Source organism: Hippichthys cyanospilos, chromosome 18 (genome assembly GCF_059441005.1).
Source record: "Hippichthys cyanospilos isolate Australia breed blue-spotted pipefish chromosome 18, RoL_Hcya_1.0, whole genome shotgun sequence".
Lineage (NCBI taxonomy): Eukaryota > Metazoa > Chordata > Actinopteri > Syngnathiformes > Syngnathidae > Hippichthys > Hippichthys cyanospilos.
This window is the reverse complement of record NC_142386.1, coordinates 7,389,104-7,401,145: the sequence shown is the minus strand read 5'-3', so window position 1 is coordinate 7,401,145 and position 12,042 is coordinate 7,389,104. Positions and strand designations below refer to the sequence as shown.

Sequence of the window (12,042 nt, the reverse complement as noted above, 5' to 3'; positions counted from 1 at the left end):
TAAGAACAGACATTTGGATTTAAGGCGACCACTTTATTAACAAAAAAAGTTATGATATCCCAGTGGCCCTGAAGGCACCAGAAATACAGAAGTAACCTCAAAAGTGTTAATTCCTTGCCAAGTTTTGTGGGTTTTGAGAAATTTCACATAAAATACAACATCCATGTTTTCACAATTAAGTTGAATGCGTGAAACGAGCAGTCATTTATTTTGTTTATTTTTTAAAGCAACAATGACTCATTTTGCACTACAGGCAACTTTCATAGTCCATAAAATTTGAATACACGTTATTTCCACTTTATTTAATTTTTCGCCAATTTTGCATCAGTCAAAGATGAAATGTCCAACTTTTAATGAGATTTGTGATTTCCCAGGGTCTATTACAATCTAAACAATGTTTGACTGCTTTAATTAAAAAAAAAAAAACACATTCAAGCAATTGTTTGAAGCATTATCCAGCTCCATGATTTGAAAAGGCAATAAATAAGTGCGCAAACACATCATGGTTAAATGTCGAAAAAGGTTGTTCATATCATTCTGAGGTGACTTATGTCAGTTTGTGCCATTGAGAGGTCTTTTTCGGAAACTAGTGCAAAAAGGCAGGGGGGGGGGGGCACAAAAAGTCGTTTTCATTCAGGGAGCTCAGGCCATGCAAATTGAGAAACCGATCATGTGACGCAGCCATACAGGAAGTAGAAACAGTTTAATTTGCCAGTGTTTGTTGTTTTTTTTTGTACAGGCAGCATTCGTGTGCAGTCTGGATTGGAGGGGGGGGGTGTACATCATATGACAATGAACTGCACAGAAAAGAGAATGTGTTGTGAGTCACAGCAGCTTAGTTCTCTTCAAACAGCAGAGCTTTAGAAAGGAGGATCCCCTCACTCCTAGTTGAAAAATCTTGTCTGTTCTTGAATTCAATCCTCCACCCGGCAGAGGCTTGTCCAAATACTGTATTTCCTCATGGCACAAAAATGACCTTTTTACTTCCTATTCTCTTCCGCTGGAGTAGTGTTATGATCCGGTACAATGATCCATCCCCTGTTCCAAAATCAGTTGCTGTTGCAGCATGAGTAGAAGTAGGATTCCTTCTTCTGGCCCAAGTTTACTCCAGTTTCTTCTGCTGAGACACAGTGCAATGCGATGGATTTTTTGTTTTTGTTTACATTTTTACATTGCCGCTAACAAAGGAAGATTATAGTGTATGTCCAAGCATCTACAATATTTTCTTTGAACGGGGTCGACATTTTCGATAAGAGCAGCAAGAAATTCTGCAGTGATATTTACAGTCCCCTTCAATTTGGTGCAAACTTATTGTGGGGTTCAATAATTTATTTGTGAGGGAGTTCTGCAGGAATGTGTACAAGGTCCCCTTCCATTTACTATAAGTGAGTTATCGGGGTTAATTACAGATTTGTTTACAATTTGAGACGGTTCACCTTTACTAGGGTTGGGCAAGTAGTATTACCAGGTATCAGTACCGATACCAGCCTTATTTTAAGGTACTGGTATTTTTGATGCCAGTATTAACCGTAAGCTTGTAGCGGCTTTATGATTTAGGAACTAGAAATTAGAATAATAAAAAAATGACCAATTCATTCAGTTTTATGGACAATTGCTATATAGGTCTGTCTTTAAAATTATCCGGGTTTTTTTTTCCATAAAAATGTATGGATCAAGAGTACTAGTAGTGTTGGTTAGTGATGTGTCTTTTGGATCTTTAAGGGGAGACGTTTGTTCGCACACTCGTCACTTAACAGCTGTTCGAAAGTCTGGCTCTTTTATTTTTTAGTTTCTTCTAAAATATCAACGTTTTACTTGTAAAATAAACACTGGGATTAGGAATACATCGCATTTCATGTCATATTTTAAGGGTTTAAGTGGTGTGGGGAATCGTGCTACACATGAGTTCATTTTGACTTATGGAAAAGTCTAAAAATCAAATAACACTCACTGCCCCAACACGTCAAAAAGCTAGCAAAGCTAAATCCACCAAAGTTAGTTTTCAGAGTCCACAGTGATCGCCCATTCGGGAGGAGATCTCTCACCTGTCATATACTGGAAAGTGGCGTTGTTGTAGTCCTCGGCCACCTTCTGGAACAGCTCATCTGTGGTGGTAAGAAGCTTTGACTTTTATTTGCATTTTTTTAATGACAGCATAGAAAGTTTGCATTAGGAGCCAATGGCTATCCGGCTAAGCAAATTATCTTCAGTCGCTAATAGTGTTACAAAGAGAAATGTATCTGCATAATTTTTTTAAGAAACGCTCTACAGCGTATAAAACAAGCTTTTATTAGTAGAAATGTAAATTTTACGGATATGTCGCGGGGTGTTTAAAAATAGACAGGGGGCCATCGTTTGAACACCCCTGCTCTAAGACCGAAGCGTTCCATATCACGTGAAACAGATAATGGAATCCGTTTCCAGTTTGTTCTCGTGAGCGTACGTAAAACGTGACAAGCGTGAGATGAGCTAGAATGTCTGCAATGGACTGTGACTCACCCACATTGCTTCCCGTTTTACTGGAGGTCTCAAAATGCTGGGCTCCGATCTCTGCGGGACGAATAAAAAAAGAAAGCAGAACAGTCGAATCATTCAGGAAGTGACAGCACGGGAAACGTTTTACAATCAGGGCATTTGACTACTCGTGCGGTTCCTCCTCCGAGCCTAATTTGACGGTTTCGTTTTGTTTTTTTTATCTTCATCTTCTGGCACGATTCCTGTTGTTACCTTCAGCAAAGTCCTGAGTGTCGTGGTAGTCGATCTGACGGAGACTCCGGTCTCCTTGGATCAGGTCGCTCTTGGTACCGCACAGGTAGATCTTACAGTGCTGAAGAACCCCCCCGCCCAAAAAAAAAAAGTTTTAAACCCATTGAGCACATCAACCTCCGAGAAGCTCTCGTACCTCTTCGGAATTTTGCAGCTCTTTGACCCAAAAACGAGTTCGCTCGAAACTGCTGCTGTCTGTCAGATCTAAAAAGGAAAAAAAAGTTAACTATTATTTACAAATGTTTATATTCATTAAATGTTTTAAATATACATCCAACATGATTAATAAATATTTATTTAACCCTTGTGCACTAGTTTGTGCAATCCTTTGATCTTTACGTCGAAGGCATTTGGCATAAAAAAAAATAATTGAAAGAGAACACTAGGGAGCTGAAATTTCACCCAAACGGCCACTACATGTCAAAATTCAACATGGCGTGACCACCTAGTTGTCACACTTCCAGGATTGTGCCATGATGAGAAATCCTGCACAAATGTTAATCATATTAATTCATATTGATGTCTAAAATAAGATAAAAAAAGACTAAATTTGATAGGTAAGACTTCAAATAACCGCCAGCACACGTGATTTACCGTAGCAGACAATGGCGGCCCGGGCTCCTCTGTAGTAGATTCTGCTCATGGCTTCATAACGTTCCGATCCGGCTGTGTCCTGGTAATGTAAAGAAAAAAAAATCCACCCACATGGGAATTTATTGTTTAAAACGATGAGGCAGGATGTTATGGTTAAGGCTCGTGCAGTAAATGTGATAGCGCTAAAGGCGGATTTAACTCACCCATATTCCCAAGGTGATCACTTTGTCTCCAACCTGGATTGGTTTGGCCACAAAAGCGGCACCGATAGTCTGCAACGGGGAGAGAAAAACAAGCGATTTCAAAATTCAAATTGAGATTACAAATGATATCTTTTCCATCAGTTTTAATAACACAGAAAACAAATTGTTTATAACAATAAATAGTGAATACATGTAAAACCTGCATAATATTTTGAAGTAATATTACTAAAAGACATTTGAAATACGTTGGAGCTTACGTTTTGATAGGGTCCGACCAGGAAGCGTTGATGGACGTATCTCTCCACCAGGCTGGTCTTGCCCACGCTCTCCTTGCCCAGCATCACTACCTTGGCATCCACTCGCATGCCGCTCATACTCCTCGAGGTTGGGTGAGGTGAAGGGGGAGGAAGAAAAAAATGAGCTGGAAAGGAAGAGCTGGCCTGGGAAAAGAAAATACGCACAACAAATTTCTTTGAATCAGTCCGTGACCCAGGGGAACAGGTTTTGCTTTTGCCGTGTGAAAAGTAATTGCACATCTTGGGCACCAGGTGGCGGAGTAGTGCTCGCATTGTCAAAGTCTGCGCAGGAATTATAAACTTTTAAATTGCTGTCTGAATTTTTTTTGGTTTTAAGGTATTCAGAACAATTCACGGTATCAAATTGTCCAGTTAGTCAAAAAGGTTTCCAGTTCAAATAAGAGCGACATATCTAACCCTATTTCAGGCATTTTGATGCACTTTTAAGTTCTTTTTTTTTCCCTTTTTCAGACTAAACTGTAACCTGTGTTAACACTGTTAAACGTAAACATTTGTTGAAAGTTGATTTATATCGATTTTTATTTGTTAAACGTTTATAAAATGATTCCATTTCAGGTATGCTTGAACGTTATTTATCGATAATTATCTTTTTACAAAAAAGGGGGGTAGATAATTCAATTTCAGTAAGTAATTTTCTGATTTACGTAATTGCCATATATAAAGGGATATAATTGTGTGTTGTGTGTTGTGTTGTGTTGTGTACTGTGATTTAGTGGGAGGAAAAAAAGAACCCCCCTATTATTGCTCAACCCCCGACTTTTGCCCCGAGAGAGAAAAACAAAAAAATCCTAGATCCGGACCTGGCTAAACGATGTATATACACAAGTCTTTAGTCTTTGGAACAAACTACTCCGTTTTTTTAAAGCTTCGTTTAGAACAGGATGAGAAGGGACAGAACAGAAAAACCGCTAATGTTTTTAGATATTATATACATTATATATACAGTTAGCTTGCTATTTTTAATGGGAAAAAGACACAATTCAGACATTTTAGATAATGTCGAGGCCTCAAATCAACACTCGTTTACTTTTAGCAGATTCGTCTTGTTTTCTGTTTCGTTCTGAGATGTTATGAAGCACGCTAACAAATGAGTTCATATTAGAATTCTGGAGGAGTATGGGGAAAATTAGAGAGCTTACTTAAGGAGCTGGCTGGACTCAACACGTCTTCATCGTCTCTCCGCAACAGCAGCAGCAAAAAGCCGAAAAAGTGATGTTGACATGGGCGGCTGCAAAATGTTTTGGACGTTCTGAGACGGTGGCAGTGAAGGCGCTTGTCATCTCAGCCCAGCTTCATCTAACTCAAGTGGGCTAAAAGCTAAGCTAACCCGACCGCGATTAGCGAACGTGCCCTCCTGTGTTGCGCAATGGCAGAAAACACAAGCGCTACAAAACGTTCCAGAAAAACAAAATGCACATAGTTTCGAACTGCTAAATCTGGGGATGTTATGAAATGATGGATACGGGAAAAGAGAACTAAGTGAAGCGTCCGAGAATATTTTTTATTTGAAAATAAGCTTGTGTTTTTCGGGTAGGAACGAAACTCATCCTCGGCATGGGTTGTATCTCAACGGAAGAAATGACATGGCACTCACAAGAAGTTATTTTTAGTTCGATTCGTATAAGGGAAAATTCAGTATGTTTCATTCAGTATGTTTTATTTTTATTCTAAAATTATATTAATTTTTAAATCGGCAGATTTTATGAAAAATTAAAGTTGACGTTTGAGCAGTAAGAAACACAAAGTGGGCTAAAGCTTTGTAAACTTGACTATAATGACATTCATTGGAATTGCATTCAGGATTTTTTTTTAGTAAAGTAGTCGTATTAAAATTAATAGAACGGTAATTTGATTTGACCAAGTTTGAGAGAAAATGAAGCTGCACAAATTAAAACAGTTTCTCAACGGAAGAAACTAGAAAGTGAAACGAGCTGTTAGACTATACAGTACCCCCCCCCCCCCCCCCCCCCCGTTCAAATTGAGTTGTGTAAACTATAAATAAGATTTACATATTCATCTAGTAACGATGTTGAGTCTACTCAATTGTTTGTTAAAATTAACAAGTTCAAGAAAGGTTACAAATTTAGGCTATAAACATCAAGGGTAAAGAATATAACAGGCAACTGACCAAACAAAAAACATTAAATATTGACAGTAAATTGCACAATCACGCTAGTTAGTTCGTGCACGGCAATAATTTAATATCATTTTAATCGGATTTATATGTATTTTATGTAAGGTTTGGCAGCCTGCTTGGGTAATGTGATTGGGGGAGGTTGTTGTGACGTCCCAGTTCCGGGCGATCTGATTGGCTGAAAACTCATCCCTTCTTTCTCCCTACACAGAGGAAAACACGGACAAGTCAACATGGCTGAAGCGGAGGACCTCGAGACAACTTCAGGCGGAATCTTGGAACAGATTTTCACGTCCCCTTTGAACCTGACCCTGCTCGCGTTGTGTCTTTACCTGCTGTACAAAATCTTCCGCGGGGACAAGCCGCCCGAGGTGGACGCGGCTGAGCAGCCGCTGCCTAAACTGAAGAAGCGAGATTTCACCCTGGACGAGTTGAAGCCTTACGATGGAGTTCAGAGTCCTCGAATCCTCATGGCTGTCAACGGGAAAGTCTTCGACGTGACCAGGGGCAGCAAGTTTTACGGGCCGGGTAAGCTTTACTGGATTTAATTATTACAAAAGTCGAATGTTTTATAGGGATCCTTTATTCGCGATGGACTTAACTAATACTCCATTTAAGGCGTTGAAACGACATGCAAGGCTGGATATTTCTAAATGTGAGGCTTCTGCAAGAGATCTCGTTCCGCAACTGAGCAGGAGTCGAAATAGTGTACTCTGCTTTTGAAATGACAAATCTGTCCGTGATTTTTTTCTATTGAGAAATTAATCGCATTAGCACACATTGCTCGCGTTTTTTGTTTGCTCAGGTCAAGTTTCAAGAAAACAACTTCTAAAAACTTTATGGCTGATTCAGATTTTGAAACTTTAAGGAAAGCTTTCTTTTTTTGTTCAATGCAAAGCAGCAGTATTTATTTGTATTTGTATTTTTTTTTTTTTTTTGCGTCTTCGGGAGCATTATTCTGCAGTCTGCAAACATTCGTACGAGTGGGACTTCACATCGTGATCTAATCTTTGCAACCTCTGCTGCGTGTAACCTCTGGCCAGCATTGAAATCACGCTGCTATCATGCAAAACCTTTTTTTTTTTTTGCAGTACAGTTTACGCCCAGCAACAGAATCCCATGCTGCACAATAATATCAATGCACCCAGTCATAAGTTCATGTGCGAGTATGCAATCAAACATTTTGATCTTCCAACGAAAATTATTAATCAAATGGAATTTTAGTGACATTATTTACTGTGTTTATAAAATGTTCATTTAACTTTTTAAGACATGCTGCTCAATTCTGGAGCTCCACTTTTGAACCAAAGATTGCATGTTCCAAATCAGAAACCAGTCATTCCTTTAACCCTTGTTTTGTATTCTGTTCAATCCTTTGATATTTACTACAAAGGGAAAGCATTGAAAGAAGACACTAGGGAGCTGAAATTTCACCCAGAATTCTATAAGAATGATGTGGAAGAAAATGTTGCACAAGGGTTAAACTGTGTTGCTGTTGCTTGAAAGTTTTGGATCTCAGACTAGTTTAGCTTCCAAGTCATAGGCAGAAAAACTCAGTATGGGGGCAAGAATATGCAAATGAACCAAAATTGAGAAAAACTTGCTCACCAAATACATTCTTGAAATTGATCTGCTACACGGTTGTTGAATTATATTTACAATTTCCTTGTTGTGTTTTCCAGATGGTCCATACGGCGTTTTCGCCGGCAGGGATGCATCCCGAGGCCTGGCCACGTTCTGCCTAGGTCAGGAGGCCCTGAAGGACGAGCACGATGACTTGTCCGACCTGAGCGCCGCGCAGCAGGAGAGCCTCTCTGAATGGGAGGCGCAGTTCACCTGTAAGTGCCTGCAAGAGACAAATGTTGACCAAACATGGTGAATAATTGTGACTTCAATATTAACCAAAATAATCGTGATTATTATTTTGGCCATAATCGTGCCGCTCTAGTGTCATGGTATCACAGTGTGATAATTAGGATAAATTGAATATATTGTACCCTAAGCAATTTGCACAGAGTTTATTATAAACTCTGCAAGCACTTGTGATACCGTATCACTGGACTGCACCACGCTTCCACAAATCTCCACTGTGAGACATGCTAGTTGTAAAAAAAATAAAAAAATAAATAATAACTCTAAAATAATGATATGATATATTTTCCAAATAAAAATAAGTATATATATATACATTTTGAATCAACTCTAAGAATTTGTCCCATTTAAAAAGAATAAATACTGGTGATGGATTGAATTAGCAGTTAATGAAACCTTTACTTTTTAAGACCACCGCCGGTTATCGGTCCATGGCTTGTTCACTGTCAACCTAAAAAGTCGAATTTCATATAATCGTACCATTCTATGCCGTTTCAGTTAAGTACGACTACATTGGCAAGCTGCTGAAGCCTGGTGAGGAGCCGACGGAGTACACCGACGACGAGGAAGGGAAGGACAAGAAAGCAGACTAAAGATTCAAATGAGGAGGCTAGTGAAGTGGAAAAAGACGCAGATGCCTACATCTTCTGCGTTGTTATTGAGTTACCGTTGAGCTCACATGAAGGTTACGGTAAATGACGTGAAAGCCTCCTTGTGTTTCTGTTGCCTTGAGATGTCATGCGATCGGAACAGTTACGAATCAACGGAATTATTGTTTTGCCATTCAGGATGTTACGCAAAACAAATGAGTACAAATGGGCACGTCCTTCCAGAGAAGAAAGCCAGCTAATCGGAATGAATGTAAGGAGTATGGCCAGGATTTGTATTTTTTTAGAGATGGACCAAGTGTTCTCCACGCTTCTCCTTTTTCCGCATCATTCGTGTTAAAACTCACTGCTCTCTGTTAATAAAAAGTCATTAAATAATCTGTCATTTTCCTTGCTTTGTACATACACATACCCGACTGAATGTTGTAAGACTATCAGCCTGGAACTGATATGCATTTAATAAAAAAAAAAAAAAAACCTTTGAAAAAAGCATTTTCTGTTGTCTTCGTTCTCCAGTGTTGTACATTGGACAGAAAAAATGAACGTCCACAAGAAAACAGATCTTACTTTTCAATTTTATCTTCTATTGCCGTTTTACGGCAGCAGACTGATTAACACGTCCGCATCACATGTGAAGGTGGTCGGTTTAATTCCGACTCCTCTAAAAATGTACACTAATAATAAAAATCGACTAAAAAGAATTATGCAGTTTTGGATCATTCTGGTGTTTACGAGTTGGCCTTGGGGGGGCAGTATAATGCAGCCAAGAACACAGGAATTTCACAACTACTGTACTCAAAATGACTTGAGAAGTTGCTCTCGATTACAATTTTTTTTTTTATTTTTTTTTTTGCAGACGACCAGAATGGATTTCTGTAGTTTAGAATTCTTACGGTTATGTTTCTATGTGTTGCTGCAGCATTGTTGTTAAAACATTCACTTAAAGCATTGTTTTTGTCCTTGCAGAGACGCTATAAACTAGCCCATCTTCCCTTATATGGAAGCTTTTAAATAGCAGACTTTAACGTGATTTTGTCATCAACATTTACTGTAATGCTCGTTGCTATGCTGTTCGGTATGTTTAATTTGTTATTGGACGTCAACTGGCAGTGCCAAATAACAGTTTGGAACCGCTGTCAAACTAATATAATTAAAATGTCCGATTTTTGCCAGTATTCGTGGCAAAAAAACAATGGCCACACAATAGCTGTAATCGCACACGTACAAACGTATTTGTGATAAGAGTGCAATTTTAAAACAATATATATAGGAAAAATACATTTTTGAAATACAAATGTATATATAGGACGTTGCAATACTTTTGAATAAATTCTATTAATAAATATATATTTGCACTTTGACAACAAAAAGACTGTGTCAGAAGTGGGATTCGAACCCACGCCTCCATTCGGAGACCAGAATACCCGTTTCACCGGAAGGAGATTAATCCTTGAGTCTGGCGCCTTAGACCACTCGGCCATCCTGACACCGCTGACGAACAGGGGCACAATTTGGATTATATAGTACTACAGTATGCGTCACTGATGAATCTTTGTGTGATTTATTTTTACGCACAGAGACTGATACTCTCCGCTCATAGCTTGTGTTTCCAAGTCCCATGAATGAAAATTAGTACGTTTTTCTCGGTACATTGGTGCATCGCGCATGCGCCATGATAAGAAAGTCAACGAACCCAATCTTTGCCTCACTTCCGTCTGCCAACGTCTATATTTCCGCTTCCCCCTTTCAAGGGTATCCGCACCAACACCTGGTTAATCGCAATGTACAGATTCGCAAAAACCGCCGTGAACATCAGCGGTAAGCCGAATAGTGTTTATTGACTACACGCTTGTTTTCGTGAGCAAATATAAATTTGTGCTACGTTTACCTATGAAGCGACTGTGACACTTGAGACGCGTCTCCGATGGGTCACCCCCGTCAGCGTGCTAACATGCAAGCTAATGCTAACGCCGACAATTTGTAATAGTTATTGTCATCATCATGTTGTATTCTGTATTCTATTTGAAATGTTGTTTTTATTGATGGGCACTGCGGGGATGTATTTGGGGGAGTCCCAGGTGTACTTAAATCGGAACCGCATCTTCACAACAGAAAAGGGTAAACGGAGGACGTTAATTAAAATAAACCAAAAATAATGATAAATGTAAAACTACTATACGTAAACGTTACTGGACCTTTTGCTGCATTATGATTTCTGGTATGCATTGAATTAACGCTACAATCACATGTTGTAGCTTTCATAGCTTGAGTTGATGCAGAAAAACAAATTGCATGAAACAAAGTAGTTTACACTCAAAAGATAAAAAATCGTGTATGGCTTGTCTTCCAGGTCAAGCCGCACGCCAAGTGAGGTATGGATCTACAGCCCCTCATGACTTCCACTCAAAGTATGGCACTGGCGTGTTGGTTGGTGGGTTTGCCTTCTGCACAGCTGTGTGGTCATATGTAAGTGCAACTCAACCAGCATGACAAAATTTCACCAAAATTTCAAGGTCTGGTCAGAATGGCAACTTCGACCTGGGTAAACGCACCAGAATTGTTCAAAATCAGGAAGGATTGTGGCGGGGAAAAATAGACACACAAAATGATCCCTTGCTATCAGATCACTTTTTTTCTTCAAAAACACATGTTGACTGTCATTGTCATTGATATTAATTGATGCAGTGATTACAGCATTATGTTTCTGTTTTATGCATATCTGATGCGCTGTAATAACATGCCTACACATTATTTGAACTGGAGTCCGAAGCAATCTAACAGACATTGATATTTAGTCTTGTTCAGCCATGAATGGAGAAACTTTTGCCAAAACTAAATTGCGAGTCATAGTGTTATATAAGGGCAAACTGTAGCAATAAATAATCACAAAGCCTGTCTCTTTAGAAAAAGAAAAAATAGACATTTGAGGGGTCTATTTTTCTGAGTGGTCATTCCACTTCTTTTTTTAAATTTCACAAACATGTCAGACTCTTGTCACTTTGTTTTTGTTAGGTTTAGCCTCACAATTTGGTGTTTGCGGTATTTCATGCAGGATACGCAGAATTTTAGAGTGTGACACCCCCCACCACCCTTTTACAGGTGCTGACTCAGACTGGCATCACTTGGAATCTTTCTCCTGTTGGGAAGGTTATGCCCAAGCCATGGAGGGAGGCTGATGAGTAAAACAAAAAAGAACCCACAATGGTAGAGATCCAAACAGAAATATTTCGACTGTACAGATGAACAGTAAATATCTGCCTGAGTATGTTTCAATATTGTCAAATAAATTAAATGTGATTGTAGATTTGTTGTTTTTATTTTTTTTTCTGCTCCGTGGAAACAATTGTGACTGCATATTACAAAATATAAGCACTTAAAACTCCAATGCTTTTCAGTTTTAAAAATGATCACTAATTTCACTTCGTAGTTTGTGGGATTTCTACTATTCGTTCCTATCTATACATTTATTTGGATGGAATGAAAATCATATTTATTATGTGAGTGAAATAGCACTTTTCAAATGTATTTTCTTCAACATTGCAGACTTG

General features: G+C 38.8%; 3 protein-coding genes and 1 non-coding gene across 5 annotated transcripts; 2 read left to right on the top strand and 2 right to left on the bottom strand.

Moving 5' to 3' along the window:
* Window positions 1–18: 18 nt before the first annotated feature.
* On the bottom strand, window positions 19–5,440 carry rab24 (RAB24, member RAS oncogene family). 2 transcript variants are annotated; one of them, XM_088440104.1, is made up of 9 exons: window positions 5,020–5,440; window positions 3,821–4,003; window positions 3,564–3,632; window positions 3,361–3,439; window positions 2,903–2,970; window positions 2,728–2,827; window positions 2,500–2,550; window positions 2,046–2,105; window positions 19–1,120 (listed from the first exon to the last, which is right to left on the bottom strand). In XM_088440104.1, exons 2-9 carry the CDS (start codon window positions 3,935–3,937, stop codon window positions 1,050–1,052), a joined length of 615 nt encoding a protein of 204 aa, XP_088296230.1. In that variant the 5' UTR covers window positions 3,938–4,003; window positions 5,020–5,440; the 3' UTR covers window positions 19–1,049. The 2 variants fall into 2 exon arrangements, with proteins under 2 accessions (XP_088296230.1, XP_088296231.1); XM_088440105.1 differs by having other exon boundaries at window positions 19–1,117; window positions 5,020–5,433.
* Window positions 5,441–6,225: 785 nt separating this feature from the next.
* On the top strand, window positions 6,226–8,872 carry pgrmc1 (progesterone receptor membrane component 1). The gene is made up of 3 exons (XM_088440106.1): window positions 6,226–6,542; window positions 7,697–7,852; window positions 8,385–8,872. The coding sequence occupies exons 1-3, from the start codon at window positions 6,248–6,250 to the stop codon at window positions 8,477–8,479; spliced, it is 546 nt and encodes a 181-aa protein (XP_088296232.1). The 5' UTR covers window positions 6,226–6,247; the 3' UTR covers window positions 8,480–8,872.
* A 997-nt stretch (window positions 8,873–9,869) lies between these two features.
* Window positions 9,870–9,981, bottom strand: trnal-caa (transfer RNA leucine (anticodon CAA)). Its single transcript has 2 exons — window positions 9,944–9,981; window positions 9,870–9,915 (listed from the first exon to the last, which is right to left on the bottom strand). It is a non-coding gene; the product is annotated as a tRNA-Leu (tRNA).
* A 176-nt stretch (window positions 9,982–10,157) lies between these two features.
* Window positions 10,158–11,796, top strand: cox7b (cytochrome c oxidase subunit 7B). Its single transcript, XM_088440527.1, has 3 exons — window positions 10,158–10,312; window positions 10,845–10,960; window positions 11,594–11,796. Exons 1-3 carry the CDS (start codon window positions 10,276–10,278, stop codon window positions 11,675–11,677), a joined length of 237 nt encoding a protein of 78 aa, XP_088296653.1. The 5' UTR covers window positions 10,158–10,275; the 3' UTR covers window positions 11,678–11,796.
* Window positions 11,797–12,042: the final 246 nt, after the last annotated feature.